At 39.0% G+C, this 17,322-nt stretch overlaps 1 protein-coding gene across 1 annotated transcript in view; it reads left to right on the forward strand.

The window, feature by feature from the left end:
* The first annotated feature begins 200 nt into the window (after positions 1-200).
* Positions 201-17,322, forward strand: part of LOC139713729 (glucose-6-phosphate exchanger SLC37A2-like) — a 42,451-nt gene continuing 25,329 nt past the window's right edge. Inside the window, exons 1-4 of the mRNA XM_071625434.1 lie at positions 201-1,014; positions 4,406-4,487; positions 10,072-10,195; positions 14,600-14,678. Of these exons, the coding sequence (XP_071481535.1) occupies positions 944-1,014; positions 4,406-4,487; positions 10,072-10,195; positions 14,600-14,678 (356 nt within the window). The 5' untranslated portion in view covers positions 201-943. The remainder of the gene's footprint in view (positions 1,015-4,405; positions 4,488-10,071; positions 10,196-14,599; positions 14,679-17,322) is intronic.

The raw sequence follows: 17,322 nt of genomic DNA on the forward strand, positions 1-17,322 counted from the left end.
TTCTGTAAAATGTATAAATGCAATATGCTATACAAATATGTATAGGGGGGGGGGGGGGGGAGAACAAGCGATCCCCATCCGATCCGACTTCAACTCCTATGACATAGCGTGCGACTCGCGTACGCGTACAAAGGTATCGAGAGAACGATCTGCGTGCGATCTGTGTACAGGTCATGCTTGAGACTGTGCGACGGCGCTGCACCAATGATTTCAGTGCTTGAATGAACGCAAAAGGTTATGAAAAAGAATAGCGATCCTTTTTGGTTCGTCAATTCCGTTTGAGGGTGTCTTAAAAGAAGGATCCGCTAGTCACAAGACTAGGTGCATCGGCGGAAATTTGAGATTGAGTCTGACATCTGCGATAGATCTACTGCACTGATCAACAACGACAAAGTGGACGCGACTGACACGTAGGTGGATGGATTGGGCCTAGCGAGCGACCGCCGCGCCGCTGCGCTGCACCACACCGGTTTGTCACCGCAACCAAAAACCGCTATTGTACATCGCATAAACATCCACCGGCCATGCACATTTGCATTGCATAGCACCTACTACGGCCAGCTTTGACTTGTTACAGGCTGTGCTACAGACATCAATTCGTAGTACACATCGCAGGCAATAATGTCTTCGTTTATATATTTTGGTACCGGACGGTAAGATTAATGATGCATACGGTGCTAACGTCGTGGGATTGACTTCAACGTTCCAGTTCAATTCAGGGCTAACGACTAACGTCGTCAGGGTAGCCTTCGTGCGACAGACAGCTGCAGTTACTTTCCCATCCAAGCAAGAGGCGCGCCGGCCACCCGCTGTCTCGTCGGTGAGACAGGGGCGAGATAGAGACTGACAGGCAGTCACACTGCCATCTTATCAGTTTTAACGCATCCATAACGAAACCTAACATTTGCATTTTCGGCCAATCGACGAATGACAATCTGGTGGAATGATGGCTCGGGTCCCTCTTGGCTACTTTGCAGTCGACCTCCTACCGAAGTGTGGGAACAGAGACCTTTGGTAAATATGATAAATTCTACATTAATACCGACGTTTTATTACCAATACTCACGTTTAACAGAGACAGGAGGTCAGTAGTCTATTGCAGGCATGTGTAATTTATTAATGTTACGTGTTAATGACTGCAGAACATTCTTCATTCAGGGCAGGGGGGGGGGGGGGGGAGCTCTGAGTACCCCAGCACCTACCCTGGGCTCACCATGTGTGCTGACAAACATGTTAAAAGATATTTTCCCCTTTTAAGTCTGCATTTTCTGTGACACCACAATGCACTGTACTGCTAGTGCTACTGTACTGATGTACCTACATTCATTGATTATTTTTACGTAATATTATACAACAAGTATGACCAAGCGTTGTGGGACTGGCCCGACGCGTACATGGAGTCACTTCGAAGGGGAAATCCAACGATTTAGCAGGTTAATTCTCACACAGTTTTCAGAGTATGTTGTCTAGTACCCAGGTATATGAGGAGTCTATATCAAGTCTTTGAGGTAAAAGGGTGGGGTGCATATTTGATATTCTATGTAAAATAGGTAAGTTTTCATGCGCGAACTTAAGTGTCCGGAAACCCAACCTCCCATCATACCAAGTGTACCAGTATTATTACAATTACAAACATTTTTGTTCATCAATCTTATGGACAACCAACATTACTAACGTCATTAGGGTCTAGAATGTCTATCGTTTATAGACAAGGATAGGTCGTATTTAGGATAGAATTACAACTTTAGGCAAAAAAAAAGACCTAACAGCTCTCCTGACTTTCCCTCCAAATTGTCCTCATGGTGTCAACATGCTACCTCCATGTGATCAGCCCCGTCAGTGTCTTCACCCTCAAGTTCACCCCTTTGTTGATATTTTCTGTAATCTGATTATAGCCTATAGGGCACCTAGCTTGCAAAACCACCTAACTGTGAACACACTTGAATACAAGGCTTGATACCCAAAGAGGGGTAGTCTCTTGTGCAGACTCGTATAAGTCTGTAATGTCATGATAGTGATATTACATTTAGGTAGTTTTCGATGGTGTGGGTGATGAAATGCAGTTCTCGGACTGGAGTGCTGTTCCAAATGGCTTCCTTCACTCATTTTGTTTGCAGTGTTTATCACCCATTTCAATTTTCAGTGCACACTGTTCATAACATACTGTTATGATGTCATGGCCCCGTCCCCTCCCGCGGGCTATTTATTGGTGCGCCAAGCAATGACGTCATTCCCGTCCATAAATCTTGGAGGATGTGAAATCTTTACAAGACGCTTTCTCCATGCTGGCATTGGATGTGCTGGTGATGCTTGAGCATGTACCGTATTGTTCCTTTAAATGACGTCATTCGCAGTCCACCTCCAGGATGTGAAATTGAAAAGTCCCTAGTGTGCTTTATACAATAGCTCGTGGAGACTGGACCAAATGTAGCACCAGCAGGACTATGATATGAACAATTAGATGAATCCTTTCCACATTTGTAGCAAACAGATATTTCATTAAAATTTTGAAGCACGCACTCTGTGACTTTTGGAATACTGCTAACTCATCAACTACTACCCCACCAGGTTGATTGATTGCCAATGTGACATTGAACAAAGACTGTGATACCGGTACCACAATGTTTTGTACTGTATAGATCTGTAGGCCTACAATGTAGCCCCTGTATGATAATTTATGTCTGCCTAGCTGATAATAAAGTACAGGTTGTGGGCACCAGTACAGTTGTGCCTTGGTACTAAGTTGGTACTGGTAGTAGTGGTTGTACACATACAAAATTTGTACATCGTACTGTATACAATGTACAAGTTACAGTGTAGATGCTGTGCAGCTACACTACAGCTTGGTAGAACAATAGTTTTGAAATGTTCATGACCAAATCCTGTGGTAAAGTACCCAGTACAAATTGTAATACAAGTATTGCATTGACCATGTAGCATGTCCTTGGTAATGCCTAATATAATAGCCTTAGAGAGCGCCAACATACACCATGTGAAACAAAACAAAACAGTGCCAAAAAACAAAACAAAACAAAACAAACAAAAACAATTATGGTACCTGGCTTTCGGCAAGTGGCACATTTGTATCTCTTGTATAGTCAGCACCATTTGGTAGCAGAAATTGTATAGGAATTGAAATTCACATACATTCATATTTTTTAACTTGCAAGAACACAAAGATTTACACCACCCACCACCACCACCACCACTTGTATAGCCCAGAGGGCTTGCGAGCTACCATTTTCTGTGAAATGTGAACTTTCATAATTAACATGTACACAAGAAAGCACTTTTGTACTATCTTCTCATATGTATAATGTTACTTCTCTCTCGAGTGCTGTGCCCTTTTCATGGTGTTAAATTTGCTGAGCTTAGGTATCATCCTGTCCAAGATGTGGCATCTGTCTATAGGCAGTAGAGTGCCCAGCGATTTTGTTTATTAGCATGCACTGTATACATTATATTTCATTTCATGATTTCTTTTTCCCCTTTGCAGTTGAAAACTGATGAATGAAACAAGTGTATTAGAGTACCGGTATATAAAAAACATTTCCCTTCTTCACTCTTTTTTTTTTTTTTTTTTTAAGCTCTTCATTTTATTGAAGTCACCCAAATTTTTTTGCAGGGTCTGACTAGATAGACTACTTTAGTCTGGTTAATTACAAAAGGGAACTCCCAGATTTCCCCTTTCAGGAGCATCCCTGTCTCCCCTATTGTCTTCAGTCAATGCAGTCTGTATGGACAATTGGCTTCTACAGGACAGTTTGAGTATTGTGGTTACCATGTTGGTCCACATGGCTATCACATGGTCTCCCCTCCTGGTCACATGGGCTTTGTTTACATCCCTGGTGGGATTAAGTCTGGGAGGATGTGTGAATGGGTCAAGATTAAGTGAAACCAACTCCTCCTAACTCCATTATTAGTGATAACAATACATATTAAGCTGTAGTGTGTCTTATGGATGTGGTAATTACTGTACCATGGCATAACACATGCTTGGTGGTGATTATAGTACACTATTCTGCACTGCACTCTGTTGTCATTCAGTGTGTTATTTTGTATTGCATGTATACCACGCTACTGTACATCATGCATACCATACAGCATACAGGTGTGTTTACATGGTTTCGCTTATCAAACAAGTGTAACCACTGTAATAAAATGAAATTATCAAAAGTAGACTTGTTACATGGTATCTTAGAAACAAGTGATCATCTGTCTGGCATATTAGGATGTGTTTTGTTTACATTTTGCTCAGCTGGGTTGGTATATTGACCCAATAATATCTCACTTCATGTAATGATGCACACTGTGAGTCAGAGTGTGATAAAGATAGTAATATTTGATTTGGTAAAAGAGCAGATTTTGTTCAACCTTCAATATCATTTTTCCTTTCCTCATCCAGGTATAAGGGCTACATCCTGATATTGACGTTTCTGGCCTACACAACTTACCATCTCTCCCGCAAGCCTATTGGTGTCGTGAAGGTATGGATGTTTATACAATGCACAAAGTAACAAGTATGTGCATCGAGAGTTAAACTAAACTCAATGATTGATCTGCCTTTTAGTTTCATGAAATCATGACAGTTTCACACATTGGTATCTTGAAGCAATGCTGTTAGTTGCTATAAAGTGTACATATTTTGATAATCCAGGAGGGGATACCACACTCAAATATTGTTACTCTGTAAAGTTTTGGCTGTAATGATAAGTGTTTTGTTTTGTTTTGTTTTGTTTTGTTTGTTTGTTTGTTTGTTGTTGTTGTTTGTTTTTTTTTTTTTGGGGGGGGGGGGGCAAAGTGATGTTCAAAACTTGGGGAAACATTCAAGGGAGGGAGTACAGCCATAATAGGGGTGGGATGTGAGGGATATTGCCACTCTATGTGCAAGGGAGCTTGGTCATAAATGCAGTAAGATCTGAACAATCATGCTTCCAGTGCAATGCACTGGTTTTATTAAAAAAAAAAAAAATTATCCTCACCTAATGTACATACATGTACATGTGTACAGAATGCACACAGCATTCTTGCTCATGAAATGAATGGAAGCATGATGCTCTGCTAGAGCAATGCAGAGCATTGGAAGTGCAAGTGTTCACTAGAGCTTCTTCGCAGGACAGTACGTACATTGTACGTAGCATACGCAGTAAATTTACATTTACACTACAAGCAGTTTACAGTTTACCACTCATATTTCAAATTGCTCCTTTCATTGTTTTCTTCTAATTTTGCATGTTTATTAAAGAGTTCAAGTCTGAACAAGAAAATTACAAATGTGCATTTTGAAAAAAGAAAAACAGTGCATTTCATTTTTCTAATTTCTTTACAACTGTGGCAATCATGCAAACATTCCCTATCACACAGTTATTTTGAATGACAGTAAAAAAAAAAAAAATCATTTTTTGTCACGTTAAATCATTTTCTTCAGTCCCAGCTGATCTGAGGTAAGCAAGGTCATTTGTATCCTTGCATAAGATTATTCTAGAGATGGAATTATTGTAGAGATAGTAAGTCAGCAATAGTAAGTTTATCTTCACTTTTGTAGTTTGGCTACACAAAAGCATACAAAGACTGTACATTGGAGATCCAGAATAGTGGCTACATACTGGCTGACATGAAATGAAAGAAATTTTCTTCGTGTCCATAGATCTGATTTTCACAAATGAATCAAACAATGGCGTAGAATACTGAAGTGATTATGTCACAATGTCTGGCTACTGTGCAGACATTATACAAAACAGATATAAGGAATTCACATGGATGGCACCTTTGAGAAAAGATACACATGTACCATTAGGCGACCTTGATTGTCAACACTCATCATACACGACAATGTATGTTTTTGCTCACGTACAAAAGTAGGCCATGCGGACATGTTTCTTTCAAAGAAACTGTGTACATGTTGAAATTTGACTTTGGTAAGAGTGATGTCAAATAGAACAGTATAAAGTTTAAAATAGTATACTTAAGGTATACATTACACTACACAGAGCCAAATACTCTAAGGGATGACAATCAAAAAGGTAACACCATCATTACCAATGTGACAGACACTGAGACTCCAACCCCAAGCACCTTCTGATCAGGGCCCCGTTGCTAGAAACTGCATTTAAACGCAACTTGCAACTGATTGTCACTGGCCAATCAAAATCATTGTTGCATGCATGTCTTCTTAATAGGGCAGACCCTGAGCCAATCAGAATGGTTGTTTCAAAATTAGCAATTATTTGCAATTGATTGCAACTTTCTTGCAACGGGGCCCTGGAGATTCTCCCGCCTGAAACCCCAAGCAAACGGGAGACTCCAACTTGATGTGCGCGAATCACAAGCACGAAGTTCCTTGTGGTCTAGGGTTCTAGATGCTCTCTCGTGCTATCTAAGGCTTATGTTTCAACATACAATGAAATTAAGCGAGAAATCATTTCAAGCGGGAGAAATTAAATCTCAAGAGCGGGAGAACGGGAGATTCTGCAAAAATGGGCTTTCGGCGGGAGATCTCCCGTCGAAAGCGGGAGAGTTGGAGTCTCTGCAGACAAACAAAAAACACAAAAACAAAGTGCAAACACTCTAAATCAAGTGGCGATGAGCATACAAATGTCAAGCACTGAGTTTCGGTACATGCCAGACAAATTTGTCTTCTTAACTTCTGAATGAACTGTATTGTAGGGAGAGAACCGTGTAATGCCTGTGTTGTGATGGTTTGCTCGACTTGGGATATCTTATTCAGGTGTAATGTTTAAAATGTAATGCTGCAGAAAATGTTCACCCAACAAGCTTTGGTACTGTTTGTGGCCTTATTCTTAGAAATAAAAGGAATCTGATTTTTTTTTTAAATACATTTTCTAGCATAATGAAAAGCTCTTGATTTACTTCTGTCAGAGGCAAAGTATATTGAATCATGATGTTTAAGATGTCAATATCAAGTCAAAAAAAAAAGTTTACTTTTCGTAACAGATGAAAGTTTGTAGAAATCTCAGCATTTTGTGAATGCACAAGTGCAGCTGCATGTTGTATTTTGTTTTTAATGTATCTGAGGAAAATTTCCCTTTAATCAATGAAATTCCCCAATTATGGAGGATGACACAACTGAATGCTGCAAAATTATCCCAATAGGAAGTTCTAGCATGCTTCCAAGTTCTGGAATTAGAGCACAATGCAGAAACGACCTTCAGCACTGCCATTGTCATGTGATAGTGCCAAAGGAAGTCATGTGCTCAGCCAGTCGTTACTTTCTCTCTTATTTGTAAAGGACAATCATGTACTGTGCGTGTGCTAGCATGTATTGTGTGTTTGGAAGACAAAGGTGTCCAGACTGGGTCACTTCATTTTATTTAAGAGTCATCCAAGGGGGAAAAAAAGAAAAAGAAGTAATGTGAGCTGCATGTATGTCATAATATACTAATGTAAGCTGACACTGCAAAAGTGACAGTGAGCTGGGTGTTCTAGATTTTACGGGGAAAATGTTTTTCAGCGACAAGTTGTGATAACACTGTATAAAGGGGGCTACTGGATGTGTACGAACTGTGTATGCTCCTCTCTGAAAAATATTTTTTTTCCCCTCATGATTCATAGTTTCATTTTACAATGTAAGTCATCAAGACTTAGTGCTGCTCCTAGAAGAAAGATTTTCTACATACATACGTACATCTATTTTGATCAGTCGCCTTTCCCCCATTTTTATCACATTGTTTTTCTGCATGTATACCTTTTACATCATAACTTCAACCTTCAGCAGACATTACTATATGTGACCGTGCATCACAAAACGAACAAAAAGTTGCACCCCTTGGTTTTACCTGAGGACTCAAAAAAAAGTGAAATGGGTCAACCAAGTCAATATTGAGTTTTTTATATTTTCTGAAAGAGCTATCCTTCTTCTACATTATTCTTACGGTTGGGATCATAACATGAATGGGAAAGTGTGTTTTCAGCAGTTTAATATCTACAACCCATTTTGGGGGAGAGTAGAATGATCGGGTACATTGTTACATGTCTTAGAGTCCCCCTTTTATTTCTTGAAATCCTTTTCTTCACTTTCAAGTCGAATAACTTTCGAAAGGATATTTTTACTGCTTTGAAAGTTGGTATTTATCATGGACAGACTAGAACATGATCAATTTCAGCTTAATCTGATAATCCCTTCATTGTTGTTGTTCAGGTGGTGTGCTTCCTTTGTTTTGTCCCTTTCATCGCACAGCTACAATCAATGTAGCATGACCTGGTAAAGATTGAGCTCTTGAATAGACCCTGTACTTCTGAGCCTCTTTTCTCAGTTCACACTTTTCCAGAGTGTGTTTTCTAGTACTTAGATAGGTATAGGGGGGTCCATTTGAATTGAGTTATGTACATCTTTTTAAAGCTTAGAGTCTGCTCTTTAAGAATCTGCCCTCAACCAAAAAAATCTATATCTGGGGACTTTTTGTGGGTCTTGTGATGCAGGGTCACATATCAAATCTGTTCTCTTCCTGCTTCCTGACTGCCTTTGCAATTTCTGCAATCATGCTATTATCAGTGATTATATAAAGGAGCTATGTGTTCCAGCCCAATAAAGATGTGATTATTACATTTACACTCATCCCAACTCCCTTTGTATGAAGTATGTTGTACTGTACAATACTTTATCAGAGTCTACAAACGACAAGTTCCTTCATGAAATGCCCCCCTGGTCACAAAAACTGTGTTGCACTCCATGGCATTAGATATTAAATGCGATGTGACAGACAAACTTTGTTTTCTTCAGGTATTTGTCACTTCATGCTCCGAAGGGAGTTCAAGTTTCCTTTGTGAGTACAGTCTCACTCAAAGTATTTTTCCTTTCTATATTTCATTATAAAACATGAACTTATTAAAGTAGATGCTGTTTTGGAAAGCCTTGTTTTAAGACAACCCCCACCTCCCCACCCCCCCCCAAAAAAAAAAAAAAGAAAAGAACAAAAGAAAATGAGGGAGGAAACGCGAGTGCTGTTGTGTACATGTAGAATACATTGTACAACATAGAGAAATATTGAACAAACCACATTGTTAGCAGACAAAGAGGAAGAGAATATTTTCTTCACAATGAAGAGCTCTCCGTGTTATAGTGTATACAACCCACTTAACATTATATGAAACCAAACATACAATGTACAATCTGTAAACATTCCATTGAAACCACGTATAAATATTTACATGTGCGTGGTATAAACAATGTATTCAGTGTGCATGCATGTTGAAGACTAAAACTTTATATGTTCACACATTATGCATTTCACTTGGACTGTTCAGCAGCCTACAAGGTGATACAGATATACTTTAGGAATTTGTCACCTTGTAATTCTTTTGATTCATCCAGTGCTTTTCTCTCCTCATCCTACTTCCTGTCCTCATCTCCTCTCCCCTCTTCCTCTGTTATCCTTCTCCTCATCTTCCACCACTCTGATTCTTCATCTTCATCACAATTTTTCTCTCTTCCTCCCAATATATGGACCCCATTTATGTCTTTCTACCCTTTTTCTGTTGTTTTCTCCTTCCATCTGTTGTTTTGCATGGTTATCTTCTTTTGTTGCTCCTCGTCCTCATTTTAAACATATTTCTGCTCTTTTCCTTCTCCTCCCTCCTCATGCTCCTCCTTCCCTCTTACTCTTTTTCTTCCTCCTCTGCCTCAAGTGTGCCTCCTCCCCCTCCTCCTCCTCCTCCTCCTCCCCCTCCTCCTCCTCCTCCTCCTCCTCCTCCCCTCCTCCTCCTCCTCCTCCTCCCCTCCTCTTCCTCCTCCTTCTCCTCCTCCTCCTCTCCTCCTCCTCCTCCTCCCCTCTTCCTCCTCCTCCTCCTCTCTTCCTCCTCCTCCTCCTCCCCTCCTCTTCCTCCTCCTCCTCCTCCTCCTCCTCCCCTCCTCTTCCTCCTCCTCCTCCTCCCCTCCTCCTCCTCCTCCTCCTCTCCCTCCCTCCCTCATATCTTTGGTTCCTCATCCTTCCTTCATCTCCTCTTCCTGATTCTCTCTGCATTTTCCTGGTCTTCCACCTCTTTCTCCTCTTCTCATGTCTCCCTTCTCTGACCTTCATTCTGACACCAATCCACCACCACTATCTCTTGCAGGGTGTTCTCCACTTCAACTGCTCCAAGTATGACCCTGATGACAGCAGCGTGCCCATCTACCCAGTCTTCAACGCCTCTAATCCTGATGTCAATGATTCGTGTTGGTGCTGCTGGGCTCCATTTGGTAAGATGCATTCACAACTCTTCATAATGTGAGTCATTTTCATGATGCATTGCAGTTCAAATTCTCCTAAATTAGAGTGATCCCACTTTCATTATATGTTCAAAACATGTAACACCTCTATTCTTTTCTTGGAATGTTCCAACAGCTGTCTGTAGAAAGGGTTGCACTTGCAGGGATGATTTTATGATTTCAAGCCCAGATTTAGCCTTGTTATCTACAGTATTAATTTGTACATGTACTGGTAGAAAACAACAACAACAACAACAACAACAACAACATACACCCAAAAAGAACCGTAGCTTGGAATTCATATATTTAAAGGCATTATTTACCATTTGCATATGAAACAAAAACCCAGGTAGTGCTTCAAAATAGTTCTAAAATGTGAGTTAGGGATAGAAACAACTTATGTAAAAATTTGAATCTATACAATGTCATGTTAAGTACTGTAAAATATACAAACTGTCAACTATAGTTGTAATGAAAATATTTCTAGACTAAACCATCTACAGTTATGGTTTTTTGAGAAAAATAAAGATATTTAATCTCCTTATATTTTAGACATTATTGCAAAATTTTTGATGGTAGGATGTTTTGTGAGTCACCTGACCTACACATGTATGCAACACATGTTATATCTTGAACAATTTTTTAAGCCAGTACTCCCAATGACAAACTGTACCTTTAAATGCTCAAACAAATCCTTATTGTCATACTCTTGTCCTAATTACAATCTACCTGACATCTTTCCTGTTACTTTGAGCACAATGATCAATTTGCAGGTTAAGTACACTGATACTACTCAAGCCATTAATCACAATCTAATTTGAACCTGGGTCACTTTTTTTTTTTTTTGGGGGGGGGGGGAGGGAGATCAGCAACAACATCATCCTGGGCCAACTTCCAAGATGAAGGAAGTGCATTGGATGCTCAATTCTATTGCAAGTCAGTGAGATGTTCACTCTTATGAACATATAAAGCAATTTAAAGGACCTACAAAATCTGTATCAACATGGAGATTTGGTCAAAAAATGTAAAGGGAACTTTTTCAAGGATGTTTTTAACTTTTTTTTTTTCATCCTGATTTTCAAGAGTTCAAGAAGAGTTCAAGGTACATTGTGTGTAATAGTCTCAATAATGTGCCGTACTTGAAAATCAGGAAGATACAAAAATGTGCAAGCAAAGGGAAGTAGTCAGCAGACCATTGTAGGATTTTTTCCCTTTTTCTCCATATTGTTGGGATGTTTACTCAGTATTATGGCAATCATTCAAAACCAATGTGTGTTGTAACAGATAAATTTTATAAGTGCTACTTCGTGCATTGGTGCATTGACATATAATTGTGTAGTATTATGAAAAGTATTCCATACATGTAATTGCTCAAAGACATTTGTAAAGTGCAGTGGCACTCCTGGCTGCCCAAGCTGACAAAGGCATTTCAATGACCCAAATTGTATTCAATATATTTTACATTTGCCATACTTTGAGTGGTGTAATTCTTATTGTACAATACTTCATTGCCTTTGGTCTCTTTGTTTTCCATTATTTTTTGCCTAACAATAGCAATGTCAATGATAAAATTAACAGAGTATTACATGTACATAACATTGGATTCATGCTATATACTGGTACATACTGAAGCCTCATACCTAAAGGAGCCGAAAGTGTAATAATGCTGTATGTCCTAAGATTGTCTGTCAGTCCATCTGACCACATGTCAGTGATTAATGCCAACATATCACATAAAAGATGGCTACGTAACACTTCACCCATTAACCTCAGGTACAGTGCATTTATACTTATTTGAACGAACAAAGTTGTAACAATATGTTTATTACAACAAAGTACTGGTAAAAATTTAAGTCAAAAGATCATCACCTGTATTCTTTTTGTACTTTACAGTTCAGCTTAACAAGAATTTTGATTTAACAAAACATTGCCACCTGTCATGAGGACTTAGTTACATGTATAGGAGTGCACTGTACACCCTGGCAGCTGGAAGAGAGACCTGAGGCTAATACGGATGTGGCACTGTCCAAGCCATTGTACAGATTGTTTATTACATTAATGTTTGGATTCATGGCAACTCCATGATAAACTTATTCATATTTCACTTTGCATTTCCCTATTGTTCAGCTAGAAGTCAAGACTTGTTTTAATTCGGCCTTGAATTTGCTTCATCTTTGTGTACAATGGAGTGCCTTTCTCGTGCTGTATGCACATTTCCTGTTCCATTAAAGTTTCAGTCAAATATGGGGACTCACTCCACACGCACACATCTAGGCGAGTAATTATTGTGCATACAGTAGCGAAGACGTTTACTGTTTCTTCAATTTTATGAGTTCATTGTTGAACTTTTTTAGATTGCCTTCAGATTAAAGATTGATAAAATAATCGTGGTAGACTTCACTTTGTCAACACAGTTCACCTTGTTCAAACTGATTTTAGAATAGAAGTAAATTCCTCAGCAGGTTGCCATGGGATATCAAAATGTCAACACATTCTTCATTGTAGGCCACTGGCCTATACAAATATGTAAAATGAGGCCATAATTGGTATCAAAGAAAGGAAAAAGGAAACTATGTTTGTATTATAGGAGAAGTATGATTAACTGGGTGAGCCAACAGGTTAGGGCTAAGTCTAACATTTTAAAGGCATAATTTACCATTTGCAAATGAAACAAAAACCCAGCTTTAGTGCTTCAAAGTAGTTTAAAAAAAACGAGTTAGGGATAGAAACAACCAATGATGTAAAATTTAGAATCAATAAAAGTTACACGTTGTAAGTATTGTCATACAAAATGTGAACAATAATTGATAATTGCAATGTTTCGAGACTAAACCGTGTACAGTTATGGTTTATTGAGAAAAATAGTGATATCTCCTTTATGTTTTAGGCTTTATTGCAAAATTTTTACATGGTAGGATGTTTTGTGATACAACTGACCCAACACCTATGCATCAAATGTGATATCTTGAACATTTTTTAAATCACTGTTCCTGAAGGTAAACTGTACAGTTGTACCTGTAAGCCCTATTACTATTAGTGTTACTCAGTGAATATTGACTTGCATCAGGTTACACTGGAGAGGCAGCTGCCATTTTAGGCCTATGCAATGTCTTTTGCCCAATTCCTGTCTTATTGGTGTATAGTGGTGACATAAAATCCAGCTGATGAATACAGTACATGGTGAAGGTGGTCGCCATGATATGATTGATTGCACCCAAATGGAGTAAAAAGTTCATCAAATTCATTTCTTGTACTGAAACATGCTGCATACAGTTGTACTGTATGGCCCTATTGAAACCACAGAGTGATGACAGATAAATTCACAAATTTGAAATTTTGTTCTTCCCTGACTTCAGAACATTGATAATAATTACGATCCTTCAAACTACCACTGCCCCACATGCAAAAGCTAAAGTGGAAAAAAAAAAAGTTTGTAAAGACCTTGAAGTACTTATGGATTCATTGTGAAGTCCTTGTATTCATGGGATACTGCTGACAACTTGATCAGACCAAGACCAGGGAAGTTAATTGTACTGAAGCCACAAGAGTGTTCTTTATCACACTTCCTATTAAAACAATCAGGCCTTGGGGGAGTCACTGGGAAGAGTTGTGGGTGTTTGTGTTATCGATATCAGATGAACGTCAATAGCTGACCCTGTGTTTAACAAACTTCTGTTTAAAGTTGTTCGCAGGGCATTACAGGGCCCAAGATTACAGGGAGTGCACTAGCACATGTGACCATACACGTAGTAGTAGTCCTGTAATCTATAGATTACTGCAGGGTCCTCTGTGAAGAAAAGGCAGACTCGAGTGCTTTTATTCACAGCAATGTGAATGAGATATTGTGTGAGTGTTAATCATGCAGTAACTTAGAAGACAATTTCTTTTTTCTTTTTTTTTTAATCTTGTCAAAAATGTGGAAAGCAGAGACTTCAACCTTCCCGCTTTGAGGCCATTTTCACAAAGTCTCTCACACTCCTGCTTGAGTTTGAGTTTTTTTTTTTCCCGCTCTAGCTGCGTGTCTCCTGTTTATAATTTAGTTTTTTCCACTTAAATTCAGCTTTCTCCTGCCTATCTTTAGTTTGTCATCATATGGCCTGGACCCTGGCCATGAAGGATGTAGCACTTCACACTTGTGATGTGCGCATTGTGCACAAATACACTGGTAGTATTGTACATGTATACGTTGTACAACTTGTATGTTCACTCGATTTCAGTTTCCAGTTACAAGGGGTCCTGGACGGGAAAATCTCCAGGTTAAAGAGATGCTTGGTATTGGAGTCTCTTGGAATATAGATTTTGAAATATGATGCTTTACATGCAGTAAATGTACAGTAAAGAGTATATTTTAACTATATTCGTGTGTTATTTTATGTTTGTTTGATTGATTGACAGATGGTGATAATGCCAACGTGTTGCTGGGTAGTCTGGATTACGCTTACCTGTTTGCCTATGCAGTTGGAATGTATGCAAGGTTAGTATTCTGCCATAAGAGTCAAGTTGCCTTTTTGAAACAGTAACTCTACGGCATCTTCAAGCTGACGTCAATAAGCAGAGTACAGTCCAGCAAACAAGAGTCTGTTGACTATTGTGTCCGACCAGTGCTGAGCTACGATTGGGGACCCTTCGCGACTTGTGGATAGAGCATTTAACCCTTCGAACTCTTGTGTTTCTAATCACTGACTTTCTAACTTTTGAGTAAGTCTACATGGGCTAAACTATGAGCTAATCATAAAAGTTTAAAACTTCAAACTAATCAGACATTTTATGTGGGTCCAACTACAGTATACACACCGATGCACATTACCTGGTACTGTGGTAATTCAAAAGGGGGGGGGGGGGACTGAGGAGTGGGTATGTGATTTACTCCTCGTGTGTGAAAACCAGACAAGCATTGGATTTTGGTAACACTCTGTTGCACTCTGAGAAAAAGGAACTCCACAGATACAGAGCAGAATGAACTCTGCACACCAGAACTGTGCAAACATGAAATGTCAAATATCAAACATTTTCTTGTTGCGCCCGCTACAGTGCACGGTTAGAGCTTTGATTGCAGCATAAATAAATAGCAGCAGCAAAATACATATCCACATACACTGTACAGTGAGTCTGGATGCACTTCTGTATTTATAAGATACGGTATCAGGGTACACAAGTCATTACAGTGAAAAAGCCCCACTTGTCTGTTATCACAGTTACTACAATTGTACATGTAACCAAACAAAGTGCACCCTTAACTTCTTTTCGTTTTCATAGAGCAAGATTAGAGTGTTGTTTTGAGTCATACAATTACAGCACTGCCTGTTCAGAGAGTGGCGGATTATCACTTGTGTAGGTGGTATGAAGAGGGGTATGGGCGGGGCAGTGTCACGTTCCTTCAGTCATTGACACAATGTACATTGTACCTGGTATACCACAGATGGTGGTGAAACTTCAACAATATCTGCATGTCATATGCCTTCAATGAAACTCTTGGGATTGTAGGCCTTTAAATAGGCAGTGCACTGTACAGTGGAAGGCGATACTTGTAAACAAGTACAATTGTATTGCCTGTTAAGTCCGCACAACAATAGGGGGAAATAAATCATGGTCTCGAATCTGACCTGCTATTCTACTTTTGTTAGTTATGAATGTTCCCCCCTTTCCCCCAAAAGAAAAGGAAAGGGAAAAAAAACCCCATATTTTCCATCTGACCCATGCAAACACAAATCCCGGGGTTAAAAATCACAGGGTAAAACCAAAGATAGTAGAGATAACAAGATAGGAAGGCACACGATAAAAATGGACACAAAATGGCTACCGGTACCCTACATGACAATACAAAAAAGAGCTATTTAAGTACAAACTCAGTACACCTAGAAACATCAGTCATTTCCAAAGGTAGTGGTATTCTTATTATCTTAAAAAGATTTAAAAATTATATTTGTAGCTTTTTTTTCGATTAAGGGGATTATTTTGAAGAGCGAGATTTTAAGGTAATAAGGATTATTTGGTGGAGGTAAAAATTTGGCATCAACATGATATAAAAACACTCAAAGACGCTTGATTAACAACAACTTCAAAGACAGCGCGTCTCAGGCAAAGTCTATCAAGCGTCTTTGAGTGGTCTCAGGTGATGTGCGCAATACGCTTGAAGACCGCGTGCTGTCCATTTGTTTTGTACAGGATTAGCGCGCACTTTCCTCCCTTTCCAGTTAAGTGTCTTTGGGTAAAATCAACCTGTTGCTTTCATATAGATCTGTGCCTTTTGTTTTAAATCAAACCTTTTCTCACAAATACTGGTAGTATTCTATACAAAACTTACCGGGGCTGAATAGTGCGGCACTGATGAATATATTTATGCAATATTCCGACGCTGTGCATTGTTATTTTCCATATGTTGTGCCTCAAGTAGGTTTATATTTTGAGAAAAATGAAGAAATATGATTGGCTTTTTTCCAACCCAGTGAGTATGATGATTGTTGTGCCCAATTGTGCTTGCATGGCACCATCCAGTATTAACAGAGAGTGGCCATGCTCACACAAAAGAGAATTTTCATTCACAAAAGGTAAATGGAAAGATGCTGTCATTGAGAAATTGAGCAAATTTGGTGATAAAAGTATAGTAAATTATACATGTATGTTTGTCTTCAGAAGTGGTGTCATACAGTGGGTATGTGTAGCTAAGTACAATACACAAATTGCACTCGAATCAGTACCCTTACACACTAAAACTTGTATCACAACGTTTTACATCACATGTTAATGCAACAGGTGTAACAAACATTGATGGATTAGCTAAAAAAAAATCAAACATTTGCTTTTGCTGTTAGAAAGTAATTAAAATATTTGTTTTTGACAGTTGGTTACTCCAGTAGTCTGTAGTGTTCTTATTGTGTGCATGACTTTACCCCACATTTCTTTCTACAAGTAGTGTTCAATTGTCACTGAAAGGCGACTAATTTTATCTTGCGTGTGCAATGTATTATCAATTAAATTTTTGAAGTTATGTTTAGTGTAGAGTATTGTAGCTTTATTTGTGTAGTCTACAAGAGCATTGAAGTTCATGATGTGGACAATTTCATATTTCATTTCATTGTTGCATCACTCATTGCCAATTAAACAGGGAAAAAGCTTTT

This window comes from Diadema antillarum, unplaced genomic scaffold, assembly GCF_040938485.1.
Source record: "Diadema antillarum isolate AM-2024a unplaced genomic scaffold, OU_Dant_1.0 seq00002039_RagTag, whole genome shotgun sequence".
Classification (NCBI taxonomy): Eukaryota; Metazoa; Echinodermata; class Echinoidea; order Diadematoida; family Diadematidae; genus Diadema; species Diadema antillarum.